Source organism: Hirundo rustica, chromosome 2, assembly GCF_015227805.2.
Source record: "Hirundo rustica isolate bHirRus1 chromosome 2, bHirRus1.pri.v3, whole genome shotgun sequence".
Taxonomy (NCBI): Eukaryota; Metazoa; Chordata; class Aves; order Passeriformes; family Hirundinidae; genus Hirundo; species Hirundo rustica.
Genome location: NC_053451.1, coordinates 26,701,672 through 26,718,321, shown reverse-complemented (window position 1 = coordinate 26,718,321; position 16,650 = coordinate 26,701,672). Strand labels below are relative to the sequence as shown.

The 16,650-nt window shown below is 40.6% G+C and overlaps 1 protein-coding gene across 2 annotated transcripts in view; it reads right to left on the bottom strand.

Annotated features, from left to right (window-relative positions):
• GTF2E1 (general transcription factor IIE subunit 1) overlaps window positions 1-16,650 on the bottom strand; it is a 48,692-nt gene that overhangs the window by 25,825 nt on the left and 6,217 nt on the right. For both annotated transcript variants that reach the window (XM_040056770.2, XM_040056771.2), the window contains exon 2: window positions 14,440-14,917. In XM_040056770.2, the coding sequence (XP_039912704.1) occupies window positions 14,440-14,887 (448 nt within the window). In that variant the 5' untranslated portion in view covers window positions 14,888-14,917. The remainder of the gene's footprint in view (window positions 1-14,439; window positions 14,918-16,650) is intronic.

Below are 16,650 nucleotides of genomic sequence, written 5' to 3'. Positions count from 1 at the left end.
AATGTCTCTCCTGAATCGGATTGCTCTACACAGAAGCTTAATATACACCAGACCATATGTGAGCTTAGCTTTACCTCGTGCCAGTTTAATTGGGTGCTCCAGAGTCACAGAATGAAGCTGGCATTCCTATGGTGACAGGTAGAAAGAACTCCCACTGAGGCTAGGACCCTTAAAATCAGACAAGAACTTTGGGGTATTGGTCTGCAGGGCTCCCTTCACTGGCAGCAGAGAGAAAGATTCTCCGTTAACAGTTTTCTTCTGCCTCAAGTGTCCATGTCTGCTCTGTAAATGCCTAAAATTGGGAAGATTAATACTTGGTCTAGTGTCAGTGCCCATGCTTGGGAACACTCTCTCTTTCCCTCTCTCCCACTTATTGAATTGCATTACTGGAACATTTTCTAATGTTTTGCTAATATATTTTTTTAAACAAAATCATTGCTGATGCTAATTTTGGCTTCCTTCCAATGTCTTCAAAAGAATACAAGAATTATCTGCATCCGTTTCCTGAGCTGCATTTTACTTTTATTTTAGCAGAATTAACTAATGAATAGTGCCACTCTAAATATCATATTTTGCAGCACAGAAAGGCAGATGAAAGGTTCTACGTTTTCAGACAATGGCATCAGAAAGAAAATAACAATATCCCAGCCTTTCAGGTTTTCTCTGAGGATGATAATTTAAAGTCTGAACTCAAAGTCTCCTTCTAGGTTTGTCACCAAGTTATTTCCAATTAGGAACACATCATACACCTACCCATGCAATTTATTTACATTTATATATACTTTCACAAGACCTCACTGTAATGCTGTCAATTATTGCTATCAGAGAAGAACATTACTGACACAAGTACAAGTTCTTTTTAATGAATTAATTTAGCTGCCAATAGTGCCAGCATATTTTAACATTATACATGAAAAAACAGCTTAGTGCAAGCATACACTATCTAATACAGCATATGAGGCAGCAAACTCATTTGCAGGAAACAATATATTGCATTTCTTCTGAGAAGAAAGGGCATATGCAGATTGTGTCAAATGCTTGTGTACAGAAGAAATAAAGTTGTAAATCTACCTTAACAATGCTGATTTTCTGATTTTTTTAATATCAGTTTTTCACTCTTCTTAAACCCAAGCCAGAAAACTCCATTTAGATATTTCATGTTCATCACTGCAGTAACTTCTAGAGTCTGATGTCTGTAGACTTTCTACACTGCCTTGCATCCTCAATAAATGTTTGAATGTATACGTTTTTGAAAAAATCTAAGTAACAGTATTCTGAGTACTTCTCTGTTCCTATATTAAACCCACTTTTTTGCAAAGTAAGTTTCCATAAAAAAATTATCTTCCCACACAGATAAGTATCTTTCCTTATTTACACAATCCAAGATCCTATCAATTTTGCTGGCTTGTCTTTTAACAAAAAGCTCTGACTTTGCTAAATATTTCCAAAATAATTTTGCCTAACTCATAACAACCTGAGGAATGAAGCAATTTGTTCTGGTTCCATTTGAACACGCAGGGATGTTTTGCCTTAGAGCTATGACAAAGTAAGGTAACAGAGAATAAAAACAAAAGCAAAACCTCAAACCACATAACCTTGCTCAGCTGCAACCTGCAGCATTAAGAAGAGAAGAGCTTTTAATGGGAAGAAGGCACAAAAGCAATCACTTGTTATCGCTGCAATCCCAAACTGGAACAGTCTCAATTCTCCTTGGGCAGAAGATGAAGAACAGCACTACAAAGGTAGTGGCATCCTCTTCTGTGTGTTCCAAGGACTACCTTTCAGCTAATTCATCATGTAAGAGTCACAGCAATCCTTTTTATCTGATGTGCGTCCAAAGGGATGCACAGAGACACGTGAGACAGGTTAAAGATGCCAGAGAAATCTCAATTTCACAACAGTTATTCAGTGAATATAAGGAGTTTACTTCAGGGTCAAGGAAAGCCAGACAAAAGATTCCAATGGAAGGAAGAAGAAACATTCAGATTTTTGAAAAAAGCAGTCAGCAGGAGATCAAGCTGCTTTATTAAAATCCATGCAAGTCTTCTCAAGAGCACAAAACACTGCCTTTCAAATTTATAAACAAACCTAGAGTCTGATTTAACCCTCAAATAACAAAATCATAATTCTCTGGATTAAAAAAATAAGGATTAAAAAACCTCCCCCCCCCCCCCCAAAAAAAAAAAGATGCTGACATAGGCAAGGGACTGGAAGTTGTCTTTGGAAGAGAAAAGAGGAAATCTGAAGCTCCAGATCATATTTTTAGTTGCATACCTACCAGTAAAAAAACTTTTGTGCAAAGTATAAGAATATTTAGTCATAAATTATATATGAAGTACTGTAATAATAATATAATATATTATAAAGCATACACAAAAATAGAATTAGGAACAAGATAAAGATGAAAATCTGGTTTATATTTTTGTTGATGTAACAAAAAATATTTTCTTAGTATTCCTCCCGTCTTGATGAATTGTTTTACAGGCATCCCACTTTGGAGACTGCTGCAGATGGCCTTTTCTCCTCCTTCCTACTTCCAAGGACATCATCTAATCTCTTGCAGCTCAGTGAGGAATAACTTTTACCTTGAGTTAATGCAGAGAAAAATAGCAACTAGGATGGCAGTGATTCAGTGACTGGAATTCAGGATTGGGGAAGGGTGGAGGACAGCTGATTTTGTTAGGGGTTATACTCCATAACACATTCAGGAAAACTGGATATTGGTGGAGACTAAAGCATGGAAGAGAATTTACTCATAAGGAGGGAACTGATCAGGAGTGCTATTAGAGAAAAAAAAAAAAAAAAAGTGAGCCAAAGTTTAAGTTTTAGGGAAGGATATTGAGATAAGATAAAGGATAATGAGAAAAATGGGAAGCAATCTATTTTGGTTGGGAGAAGAGATCATCTTCAACTGTTCTGGATGCTTATCAGCAAACTCAAGAAATGTTGTCCAGATAAATTAATTCCAACATGATTGCACACCTGGTGGAGAACACCACTTTTTGAAAAAAAATCATTGCTTACTGTTAGTCTTAGAGGGCATTTCAGGAGTCCATCCTAGTTCACTTCAATTTCATACTTTCTCCTACAGATTTTGAATGTAGACTCTCAGGTGCATATGCTATATACTAAGAAGATAAAATTGGAAAAGGTGGCAAATCCTTGGTAGAAGACACAACTGGAATGAAAAACTGTCTCTATGTATCACACAAATTGTCATTTGTCAACAAGATGATGTTTAGTAAATTCTGAAGCATCCATTTATTTTTCCATACCTGTACTTTACCTCCCATACTGCCTACAGATGATGGCTGGGAGCCTTATAAAGGCACCTTGGATTGGCAGAAGGGGTACAAAACCAACATCCCCTATCAGCATTCAGACTCTGCAATACTGGGGCACCTACAAACACTGACACAGACTAGCCAAGTGAGTGCCTATGCCTGCAACTATACTACACAGGATATTCTCAAACAAATAGCTCCTGACTAAGAGATCAATTCCAAGTTTCAACGGCTGTAACCTGAAAAGGCATATCACAAATTATATTAAAGGATTTTGCATCACAGCCGACAGCAGGCCTTACATGAAGAGTCATCACAAGTTGAGGAATCAATTTTTTGACACCATGAAATTGTACAGCACACTTGTAAGCAAACACTGCCATTACATTTAAGAAAGGGACTTTATACAGCCTTAATAAAAAAATCAGTAAATACATACTAAAAAACAATTTTATTGCACAAATTCTGATGCAGGCAGTGATCTGAGAAGAAAACAAACGACAAGCACAGAAATTAATTCTCAGATTTCCAAACCCGATTTCCTGTCTTTCAGCATTCAGTAGCTTACAGGGTCTTAATGCTCTTTCAAAACTGATTATAAACAAACATATGGACATTAATTGCAAATCTTTGAGCCCTCACGGGGAGTTTCAAAGAGCAGGCCCACTGTGTTGTTTACTTGCATTTGCTTTCCCTCTCCTTAAGCACGCACTCATGCTTGGTGCCACAAATGCTTCCATCAGAGCAAGTGGAACTGGCACAACTCCAAGGGAAATTGCCATCTTGCTATTAGAAATGCACCAGAGTTGATAGAAGTGAGCTAATAAATTCAAATTCAAATAAAAAGGGGTGAAGAGAAGCAAGCTCTTATTCCTTTCTTTTACAGGTGCAGGAGCAGCAGTGCTCCAATGATCTTGACTCTGAGATATAACTCATTACCTGTACTCTGAAGACGGAGAAGCAGGATATAAATGATTCATTTAACAAGGTAACAAAGTCTCTTTCAATCTAAGAGAGCAGCGAAAGACAGGAGAACCTGAGAGATTTGTAAACATTTGTTTATCATTTTGTCATCTAGTTAAAGATAAAGATAAAATTTCAGAACAGTGCTGAACACCGGCAGAGACTCATCGGTATTTATGAGGCGTTGGTCCTACTCACACGGGACAAAGAAGCTCAGAGTTGCACAGAACTGGAGTCCTGCAAAAAATATTTAGTAGAAAAAAATTCTGCTTCAAAAACTGTCAGTCTAACCAGGCAAATCAAGCAAGTGAGAGGAACAAGTGTTATACATTTCCTATTTGGAAAACAGAGAACCTAAGTAATAAGTGATAAAGCCATGTAAGGATGTGACAGAAGGGGGATCTCTGGAGCTCATGCTCAGTTTAAGCTGTGCTGTCTAAACAACACTCACTCAAGGAGCATTTAGGAGGAGCTAACAGCTGATGGGCACAGGTCAAGCTCAGGCTCAGTCACACCTTCTCTAGTTCCACAACTGTAGCTGTTTTCCCTTCACTAGACTGTAACCACTGCAGTCTTGAGAGCACACAAGGCAGCAGATCCTTAACACTCAATTCCCGAATGCGTACTACAGATTGGGATGCCGACCAGGATCACCTTTTGGAAGCAAATACTAAACTGCTGAGAAGCACAGTAGTCTTTGTTGCCTGGAAGCAGCAAGTTCCCGTCAGCTTTGCAACTTACTGCTTTTGTGGGTCATTAACTTCCAGCTCCAAGCAGATTAAGATGAATCACCAAAACATTTACCAGTGGCAAAACCCTTGGCCAAGAGGGAGGACCGCAGGCAGGACTGAGGAAATCAATCCTCAACAAAAACATTCCAGTCTAGACACCTGATGTTCAGTTATCACATAAAAATATTTGGGTGATAGCATAAGCAGCTTAACTGTGTCTTGAGAACACACAGATTTCCTTGAGTTAAATTCTTTAAAATGCAAAAAAGGATCAAGTCAAGCACAGAACCAGCCCAAAGTTTTAGCTGATAGAGCATCACATACAGCAGGTGAGAATTATTGCCTCTTCATCAGTTTCTCTGACTTTTTTCAGATTTTTACACAGACATACAGATCAGCCAATTTAATTACAGCTCTCACCGTCTTCTCATATAAAAAGAATGTTGAGTTTTGTTTGTTTTTAAAATTGATGTGGTCTGTTGCCAACAACAATCATATATTCATGTGATCTTGTTCACAAAGCGGGAAGAACCACAGAGACTGCCATCTCTCCATTTCAGCTTGACTGAAGATTCACCAATCACCTAATCCTTTCTCTTTTATGGCCAAGTTACATCCTTGTCCTACCCTCACTGCTTTTTAGGCTTCAGGGTAGATAAGCAAAGCCCTTTTTAATCAGTTTCAGCAGCTCAGTGCAATTATTATGGAAATTAAAAAGGTATCTCTTCTTTCAACTCCACTGAATTACATTCAGAAGTTGCTAATCTCTTTGCAACTTAAAACTACAGCATTTAAGTATTCCCATAATCAGGGACATTAGGAGTTTATATACTCCAGTCATGCAGTAAAACTACTAAAGGCATTTATCTACAGGATTGTTTTCAGAAGCAGTGAAGTCAGCAAACTGGATCCTACTGTTCCAGACACACAGCAAAGGGAATCCAGGAAAGACAGTCTGCCTTAGCTCCACCTGTAAACCCAACCAAAGAACCTGATTATTATTAGCCACTAGTGCTAACTCATGTGAAGTCCCCAAGAAGAAATAAGAAAGTAAGAACAAAACTATTAAACAGCCCAAGAGAAAGAAAAATTTTGACTGTGAAGAGAGAAAATGCTTCCATGATGCTATTTTAGACTGGCATTTTCAGAACAGTTTCGTATTATTGAGCTTGTTTCTGCTCTGCCAAAGCAGCTGCCTGTTTCCTTCTGACACCCGGATTTGTTTTAATCATTGAAGACAGGATGCTGTGTTCTGATGAAATGCCCTTCCTGGCCATCCCTGGTAGAGAGAATTAAAAGCCTTGCCAATCCTTTTGAAGTGCAAATCTTCACCAAGTAGGTTTCATGCCTCTTGTTATTATTGCCTCTCTTAGAAGAGCACAGTTTAGGTGGAACACTGAACACTGGACTGTTTACTGATCTTCTAAAATGCTTCTTGCCTTGCACTTGAGATCCCATGATCTCTGCCTGCACTTCCACTCTCCCTTTCTGCATTCCCAAACCTCACAGTGTTCAAGCAAAAAAACCTAGGTAACTCTAGATTGCAGAAAAGCTCATTCCTCAAGCATCAGAATCGCTTACCTGAACGTGGGTCAACAGATTTTCTTCCTTCAAGCTCCCCGCCTGACCTGCAATGTGCTCTGGAAGACACAAAACTGTACAGGACGGGCACACTTGAGCCTCCAGCTTGTACCCTGACAGCACTTTGGGAGAAAACACACCCAGCTGTATCACTCTGATCTTAAACTGAAAGCCAAAAAGACACCAGCTTTTTTTCTGGCCAAGAACCAAGTACAGCTATAGAAAGACAGTCCAGGGGCCCAGTCAGCAGTTTAAAATACATTTCTCTAGAGCACTGGACAGGATACAAGTTAATAAGCTCTGCCAGGGGGCCACAGCAGGTTATCAGTGGAGAATGAGGCATGCAAGGTGCTCTAAGGGCAAAGCAGTGCTGTAACTCAGCTGTGAAATAGCAACTTGATCACAGACTGCAATGTCTACATGGAACTGTCCCTACACGTGTTTATTTCTTGGCCATAGTTTAGGCAGTAAACTCGAGAAAATTCAAGGTATCAACCAAATTTCCTTCAGCATTTCACAACATTAACCCACACTTCATGCTACAGTTTCCCCTTCCTGATGAACTGGACTTGCAATTACAGAAGGGGAACAATTTAACCTTTAATGTTAAAAAAAAACCCCAAACAAACAAAACAGCACCTTAAGAACAACTTTGTATTATGCACAGGAACACCACGTTGCTTATTCATCTCAGTGTGCAGATCATTTTTAGCTCAACTAAATTAAAATTACTGTAACACAATTTTAAAATAAAGACATTTCTCTTGAAAAGGTAAATTAAACATTCAAAAATTGGACCGCATGAGACACACATCAAATTATCGGTAATTCAGAAGCCTCAGATGATTTAATAGATATTCACTTTTAACTGGAAGAGAGGAATCCTCTCCTCCTCTCTGGAAGCTATTTCTGCTCCAGCTCATATGCACAACCTCAGCAGCTCTGAGCTGACAGAGCTCTTCCTTTGGTCCTACTGTGGATAAATTAAGCCCGACGCTACGCTGAGGAAAACACTGCTGGACAGAGGGACTATCCAAAGGAAGCCCAGTGAGAACCACAGATAGGTATTTTTTCTTTCACTCAAGAAGACTACACCAAAATGCCAACTGAGCCAACAACACACTATACCCTTGAATTGCATCAATAGCAGAGAGACTGCAGTACAAGTTACAGGATTCTCCATGAGCTCTTGATCTGACTTAAAGATGCCCCTGCCTAAAAGACTGACACCCTTTGCAGACAATATTACCAAGGATGTAGTTTCAAAAGAACAAGTCACTGGAATAAAAGAAAGAAATGCTAGAGTTCAGCTTTCATCACTGTAAATGGCTTAGCAATATTCACAGATTTTACAGAGATCTTGCTGCAATCTATTTCAATTTGCAAAGCTAAAAGAAGTTAAACTGATGACCTTTATTTGAAGGGCAATTACTTCTTTTACTTCAAATAATAAAATGCCCATCACAGATAAAATAATAATTAAAAAAAGGCATCAATACTGTAAGTCAGGGCATGCATTTATCAGATAGATTTTTTAATCTAAGAGATACAGCATTCCAGCCAGAGGTCAGTGTGGAATACAGGGAAGTGACCAGCCAGCATCCTACAGGCAGCAGCTTATCCTCTTGGCTGATGTTCTGCATAGCACTGGTTCCAACCCTCCCTCCACCCATTTCTCCAGCTAGCAGAGAGATTCATGGTTAGACCAGCTGGTTATTTTCCAAACAGGGTGCCCAACCCACAGGGAATGGGTTCGAGTTTCAGATGCAACCTCTAAGTCACTCTGTAGAGCATTCTTACTTTGAGGAAAACATGCATTAATTCTGATATGTTTTTCTCAGTTTTCCTTTCCCTGTGGCTCCAAACCTTATCAAGCTGAAGCAGAGTGAAGCTGACAGGAATACTCTTGGAGATTTTGCCAGGAATTTGAATAGAAATAGAAAAACTAAGCAGAGCATGGACACTTTCCTTCTGCTGGTGATTGCCAAAAGCTCTCAGTGGCAGCACAGACAAACAAAATGTGCTTGTAGAGTCAAGGAAAATCACACTGATGGGTTTTCATGCACTTGGAAAGCTAACAATGATAACAAAAACACAAAAACTTCACAGAACATGAAGTTGTTTAAAGCAGAACTGTTCTGAATCCTTTCTTTTACAAGGGAAGTTTCAGTATGCCTATTTACATTAAGACTTGCCAAGTCCTCATTTTGGCTGGTTAAAAGCTGTAAATTGTTTTAGTAGTAGCATCATCTAGCACATACATGGCACCACATGGCAGACAAAGCTAGCCAGAATGCCTGAAAACCATTGAACTCAAAGGACAAGAAACAGCAGCATAAAGATCAAACAGGGTGGGCTACATTGTGTGAATATACAGAATTAATAGCTCCATGTGATTTACTTTTTTCTAGTGGATGGAAGGGACAGAATACAAAAAGAGATGTACTAGAAACGGACACAAGAGCTCCCCAAGAAAGGGTAAGGCACAAAATCAGGGAAAAGGGGAAGCATAATAAAAAATTAACAAAATAGATAGGACAGGCTCAAAAATAATTTGAATCGGATCAGGAAGTTTTGAAGCTAACGTAGTACTTGCCCGAGGAAGTGGGAATTCAAAAGAAGATGAGAGGACAGATGTGTTCTGAGCAGCTCACTGGGGATGAAGTGAGGAGCTGAGCACTCAGGAGAAAAGGCAGTAGCTCCAGAAGTCCACACACAAGACCAAAGCAAAAAAATTAAAGACTAGTCAAATTTCTAATCCCAGAAACGGGGCTCAAACCATACAAGTGCTCAGCTGCACACAGGCTGCCTAAATGTGACATTAAGTGCCTTGTGGCAGGTACAGAAAACCACTCTCTGAATGTGTTCTGTGCAATTCTATTAGGAAGTACACAAAGGACATGTGAGAGGCTGACAGTAAAACAAGTGGGTTAAAATGAGATTCAAGGTGTTGTCTTTCCTTCTATGAAACTGATATTGTCACCTTCAATTTGTTCTTCCCAAATTAAATTTCTTATCAGTACACAGAATAAGAAAGGCATCCAGATACACAGTATGTTACCATTTCAATGCATTTATAGGAACAGCAAGACATCCCCACAAAACCATTCTCCAAACCAAGAGCAAACTGTGGGAGGATAAAGAGCAGACAAGTAATTAACTGCTGTGATTTCCAAAAGCAACAAAATACTTCAGTGATTACAACTGGGATTAAGAACATCCCAACAAGCATCACCTTTCTGGTTCACATTACCCACTTGCCTTCCATCCTTTTCTTTCCACTACTATTCACACCTTATCTAACTGAATATTATGGTGAGGACACAACAGACATGACAGTTCAACTGTAATTACAACAAACTGTTGTAATCAATATTTTTCTTCACAGTAACAGAAGTGAAAGAAACACAAGACTGTGTAAAAATTATATTGCAAAGATGGAAGAGAGCAGTGGAAAAACGACTTCATCTAGCCTTACACTTTCTAACATCAAATTCACTTGCTGCACTGGTGAGTACCCTAACACAGTTTGGTATTTAGAATACCTAAGGAAATCCAGGGCTGAATACCAGTCTGAGGCACTGCAGAATCTCATTTCTGCCACTCCTTCACTTCCACCTCACTCTCCCTTTTGCAGTTTCTAGTCACATACTTTCTTTCACACTGACCTTGAATTTGACAGAACTCCAACACTACACTAGATTTACAAATATGATTAGGGTATGAGAATAGGATACATTAGAGACCTTCTCCAGCCAGATCCAATTAATCACGCTACAGAAACACACATCCATGAACATAATTTCCAGAGTTGTGACATTCCATAGATTAAGCAAGCCAAACCTATCTGTAGAGAGAAAAGACAGAGCCCTCTACTGGGTGAGGAACGCAGCTCCTCCTGTCTTTCCCCCGCACTCCTCTGAACGCACGAGGGCAGATTTAATTCTCCAAGCATCCACTCCACAAAATGGTATCGAGTTGTTTAGACTGATTCAAGGGACTGGCCTGCAGAACCCAAATTTCTGCAGTTTCTGCACCGAAAAGCACAGAGAAGAACATTCTTCCCATAGGTTTAAAAGACTAATGTAACATCCTACCTCGAGGTAGAACAGGAAAACCCTCTGGTCCTTTATGCCAGTGTCCATTGCTGGCCCAGGTCTGGTGGTAGACCGAGTTCAGCAGCATTATTCACATCACACATCTCACAGATGGCTTTTCTTACTGCTTCTCAACTAAACTCTTTCCTTGTACACCCCCTGCCTCAAGAGACAGCCCTTATCTTGGTCAGGGGAATAGCTGAAACTTTCCACCTTCATCAGGCTTCATCACAGCAGCAGCTGCAAACTATTGCTCATGGCAGAATGAAATACCAGAGTATGGTCAGACAGCAGATGATGGCACAAGGAAAGACAAAGATCAGGTGCTTACACTAGGATATTCCAGGAAAGCACCCATCTTTATCAGTCATTCTATCTGAAAAACAGAACTAGAACTAACACTTTTCATTGATCAGCATTGTCGTTTTCCCTCCTGTAGATTACAAAACACTCACAAAAGTTTGGCTGCTCAGCCTGTAACAACCCAGTCCACACCAATTCCAATCGACAAGGCAAACTCTTCAACCAGAAAGTTCTTCCAAGGTTTGCTACCAAGTGCGACAGCTGGAGCTCTCTTCAAGCTCCCCACGTGGAGCAGATGGGGCTACAACTCCTGACCTGGGCATGCCATGCTCAGAGCTAACAGGCACTCACTTGTCATACAACCAAGCAACTCCTTCAACACAGCATGCACTTCTTTTCACTTTTCAAAAGATCTCCTCATGAGCTGAAGCAGCAGAAAAACTCCAGTTTTTGGCATTATCTTGACTTCCACTGTCTCACATCCTGTCCTTGAACTTCCTTCAAGTACCAGGTAAGAGTTGTTCAACCTTTGACTGCATAGAAAGTCTTTGGAGCTTTTTTGGGTTGAGGCATTTACTGGCAGAAAAAGGGCTGGAGAAAAAAAAATCTTATAATGCTTTTAAAAAGAGAAAACACACTCTCAAAGTAACTCTTCCAGTATTTAAAATCTACATTTAAAATTACTTGAGTGACAAACACGCTACTCTGTTCAAAATATTTTTTCCAAGTTAACTGAACAGCAAAGCGTATCTGTACCTACATGCCTTGAAAACATACCCTTCTCATTGTCAACTATTTTCTCTCACCAGACCTGTGTCTACCCTCCAAAACCATCAATAACCACATTTTCTGATTAAAAAAAATAAACACTTTGGTTAATTTCAACATTATTCAGAGATGAAATAAAGAACAGAGCCAAAAGAGAGCTACTTGACCCGTAAGAAACAAAGGTCTGCTAAATCCAAGAGGCAGACACAGATGCTGTGGTAAAAATTAGAGAGCTCTACACATGCAAATGGTGAACAGGCTCTTCATAAGCACTCTTAATTCACAAATTCCAGTATAATGACCACAGTCATGGAGTGGTTCTGGAAACCTCTTCCCCCTCGCTAATAAGGAAGAGTAAGAGCAACTCTTCCAATTCTACAATTGCTCAGAGCTTGCATTAGTGTCATAGATAGGAAAGAGGAAAACAAAGCAGAATAAAACACAGGACATCTAAATCACAGCCAACTCTGAATGACAAGGACAAGAGGCAGGCAGTGAAAGAAGACATCTTTCAACAAGAAACTCTCAATTTAAGTGCAACTTGGTCCAGGCTGGTGCAGAGGATGCCTTCCATGTCCTACCTGCTCCATGGATTTTGGCCCTGCAGGCCTTTTAATTCATAAAGTTTTATCAACATAGCTGCAGTCTAAGAGCAGCTCAGGTCAGCTGTGACTGAAGCTACGTGGCTCTCAGCTACCCTTCAGCAGTTGTACTGCCACATGTTTCCATGAGTGGGAGAGGTTTATCTTTAGCACTGACAGGAGCTAAAAACATTCTTGGAAAAGGATGGCTCTTCACTGTCTAATAAACCTTGTTTCTCTGCATGCCTTGACCTCATAAGCTTCCTCTGTGGAAGATCTAGGGGTCTCTCAGGTCTTTTCTACCACAGAATTCTAGAGCAGCAGGAAACATGCAGACAACACATTCCTCTGCAATATAAAACAGACATACAACAGTATCATTGTGTACTATCTAGATGAAGCCATCATTGACTTAAAAATAGTATCAAGACAAACAATATACATAAAATCTAGGCAGGTATGTTCTTACTGAAAGCAATAGAGGTAAACTTGTTATTTGCACAAATAGTGACAGACCTCCTGGGAATTGCTGAGAAAACAGCACTCAGCCTTTTCCGCCATGAGAACATAAAACACTCCACGTGCCAGTGAATGACTTCACGTTGTGGACACAGCCAGTGCCTGTACTGCAGGCAGACCCTTGGCTGACCTTATCAGATCCCGGAGCACAGGCCTTGCTACCAAAGCCAAATCCCAGCATTATTATTTTCATCACCTCCTTGACAAGCAGTTCTTTGCTCTCAGAACTCACTGCCCACACAGGCTGGGAGGCAATGGCCACAGGTCTTTGCTAAGTACTACAGATCCTCTTGGGATCGGTGTCTCACACTCCCCACTGCGTGTGTCCTCTGCACAGGCTCTCTATTCTCCCCTTACCAATGCAACCAGCAAAATCACCATTTCCCTTCAGCCCAATACACAGCCACAGCCACCACAGACGATCATTAACTGTGGAGGGCACATGGAGTTTCTATACTCAGTGGTGAGCACAGAAATTCTGTGCTGGCACTGCTGGTTTGGTGGTCCACAAGGAAGCAACTTCTACTCAGCGAGTTGCGCTGGATTTCATCAACAACTGTTACTTGACTTAGTGGATCCTGCTTCTCTAGTACTAAGTAACATCTTCATGGTTGCTCAAGTAAAAGGAGTTTCACAGCTTTTTAACTTTGGAGGCAGGAAAAAGGGGAAATGATAGGTTGAACATCTCTTGGATGTCTGCACTTGGCAGATTAAACATCAGTAACCCCAGATTAAAAGCAGTGTTGCGAAACAGTCAAATTTACAATTTCTCATTATGTTAACCAACATAAAACATCATACTTCAATGTACGCGAGAGTTCTCCTGACTTTTGTCCTCTTACTTTTCTGAAAAAGTAAAATCAGGACAGAGAATTTAAAAGGAAAAAATCAAAAAGTAAATTAACACCTAACCCCCCTGCCTTTCCCCCCAAAAATCTCAGATTAGACTGAGCAAAACAGAATCTCATCAGGTGCAGGTGTTCTTCCTTTTATTCCCTGGCACAGAAGCACAAAATAGACAATGACACCCAAAAAAGACTCTCATTTCATATGCATGAGACAGATACACACTTCCACTGAGACTCATACATGAATAAGAACCTTATTTACACCCAACCACAGACAAGTCCATAATTAATTTCTTTTAACTTTCGTGAGACTGCCTTGCACCGGGAAACAAGATTGTGCAGTATAATGCACTAGGCTAGAGAATATTAAACAACTCACTTCTTGCATGACCAACTAAAATCAACTCTACACGTGCTCTCCCTGCAAACTACCCGGAAGTAAAGCACAGTTTACTGGCAAGACCAGGTTATACTGAAAAGCCATCAGCTTCCAACAAGGACAGATTGCCTTATTCACCCTTGAGCGTGACTTCAACAAGACTTCCATTTCCCCACTGCTCATCACCCAAAAGCATTTCACCAAGGTTGCTATTGGCCTGTATACACTACTTTTGTATTTTGCTCAAACACTTACAACCTGCAGAAACAGCGCCTTCTAGCCCTGGCCAGTCCCAAAGAGAATTTTCCTAAGGCTCTGTCTCCTTCAAGTCCAGCACTCAGAGCCACAGGAGACAGCAAGAGCACTCTGCTAGCCGTACCCTTACCTGTCCGGGGGTCAAACAGCTGGTTGGCCTCCAAATCTGTGAAGGTGCTGAAGCAGATGGGGCACTTGAAGGAGGCGCGGTTGGTGGAGTCTCTCTCGTCCGTCTCGATCCTGCGGCGCATGTGGTCCAGCTTGTACTTGACCACGTTGACAAGCAGGCGGTAGTTGATGAAGTAATAGTTGTGGCGCGTGGTTTTGCCGTCGGGAGCCGTCTCGACCCTCATCCTGCATTTGATGAACTTGTCACCCTTGAGGGTGTTGAGGACGGCCCTCAGCTGCTTCCTGTCAAACTTCAGGAGCTCCAGCATGTCCTCCTCCTTCACGCAGGCGTTCCTGATGAGGATGTCCAGAGCCAGAGCGTGCTCGATGCCGTAAAAGCCACGCACCACATATTTGGCAAGGCGTTTGAGAGCTGCTGGGACCTCAGTGAGGACGTCTGGGTCGGTCATAGCAGGTTCAGATCGTGAGCTTCATGTATACTGCAATGAAAAAAAGGCAGATGGATTCTTAGCTAGTCTTCTAACTTCCAAAGTTCTTATTTATCTCACTTAGAGATAAGAAAAGGATGGGGTGTTTTCCATTTCCTTTTCCTAAGCCTTGTACTGTGTCCTTGGGTGTCAATAATACAGAAAAAGGGAATGATAACTCTCATTCAAAGCAAAATGATGTAAAATCTTTTAAAAGCACACAAGAAATTAGCACCAAAACATATAGATTTCCTTTGTATTTAGTCACAGCCAACACAGCTAGAGTAAGAAAGCTGTCTTGAAGCTGAGCTCCAGAAGATACCTTTGGGAGAGCTGAGAGCTGTAAATTGGGAAAGGCAGGAAATGGCTACAGCAAGAAAGGTCCTAAGACAGCCCAAGAGTGGAGTCTGAGGGCCTCAGCTGACATCACTTGATCCCATGGGAAGCAGCCCTGCCTGCTTTAACAGCTCAGCCATCCCTGGGCAGAGATGTACTGTGAGGACAGCTTGCTGCACAGGCTGGTAGCACTCAAGCAAAAGCTCCCAGCTGCACCACGAGAACAGATCCTTGCTCATAAACAGACCTCAGTCAACTCACTGCAGCATGAAAACCATTAGCACCACCAACTCCTACACCACAAACTGCTTCAGCCTTGCTCTTACACAAGCAAATAGGTCCTTACAAAGGACTGGACCTTCATTTAAAGTGGACATTCAGGCCCTACAAGCCCATGAATAATAGAGCATAATAAATAAAGCAAAAATCAAGACACACCAAATATGAGGTGATGTGTATAAAAAAGAAACTATTCCATGAAGTATCCTTTGAGTTACTTACTGTTGGAGTCTGTTTGCAGAAAGCAAAAAGACTCTAAAACCACCTGAATCTCAAAACCAAAAACCAAGAACTTACCACCACTTACCAGGCTGTCTGTGACAACACAATAATTTCTAAGTACTCTATTTTCATTTCATTTGTCTTCACCGTAACATTAAATGGCACAAATGGTCATGACTATCAAAAGCTTCTGTGACATACATGGCAACATATCTAAGATCACATGCAAGGGATTCCTCACACTGTCACCCCTGCCAGATTTAGCTCACAGACAAGAGCAGTGATTCAAGGGAAGAACAAAGCATTAGAGGTGCTTTTGAAACACCCATTCAGAAGGTTGCACTTCCAACTAACATCAAAAAAGACTCGGAATTATCTTTTTCAGTATGAGTTTTCTAGGCTAGTTTGGGACATGAGTAACCATTTTGTAAGCAAAAGGTTCCTTCATTTGAAGAAAACCATCCTCACTCTAATTTCTGGGTTTTTTTATCATTGCTGTGCGATTTTTATCTGTGAACTAATATATTCAATTGCAAAACTCTGCCACTCCCAATTTTCATTTCCATTAGATGTTTCATACACTGTATATGTATCTCCCCAGTATTCAAGCCTATCAAATAAAGCAAAAAGTGACAGCAGAAGAAAGGATCTGGATGAATATCCTATTTTTTCACCATTATCATAAAACCCGTTATAGGCCTTTTCACAAACACCATTACACAACTTTTGTCAACTCCCCACACTAAGACATCCCTCTGAGATCACCAACCCTGTATTTAACCAAGCAGCTGCTGACTCACTTCCACCAGCTAAGACTTCTCAAAAATCTGTGATCATTTATCACAGTAGCCTGCTTGGGTTTTTATTTTTTTTTTTCTTATGAGAAACATCATCCTTTCAAAAAAGTG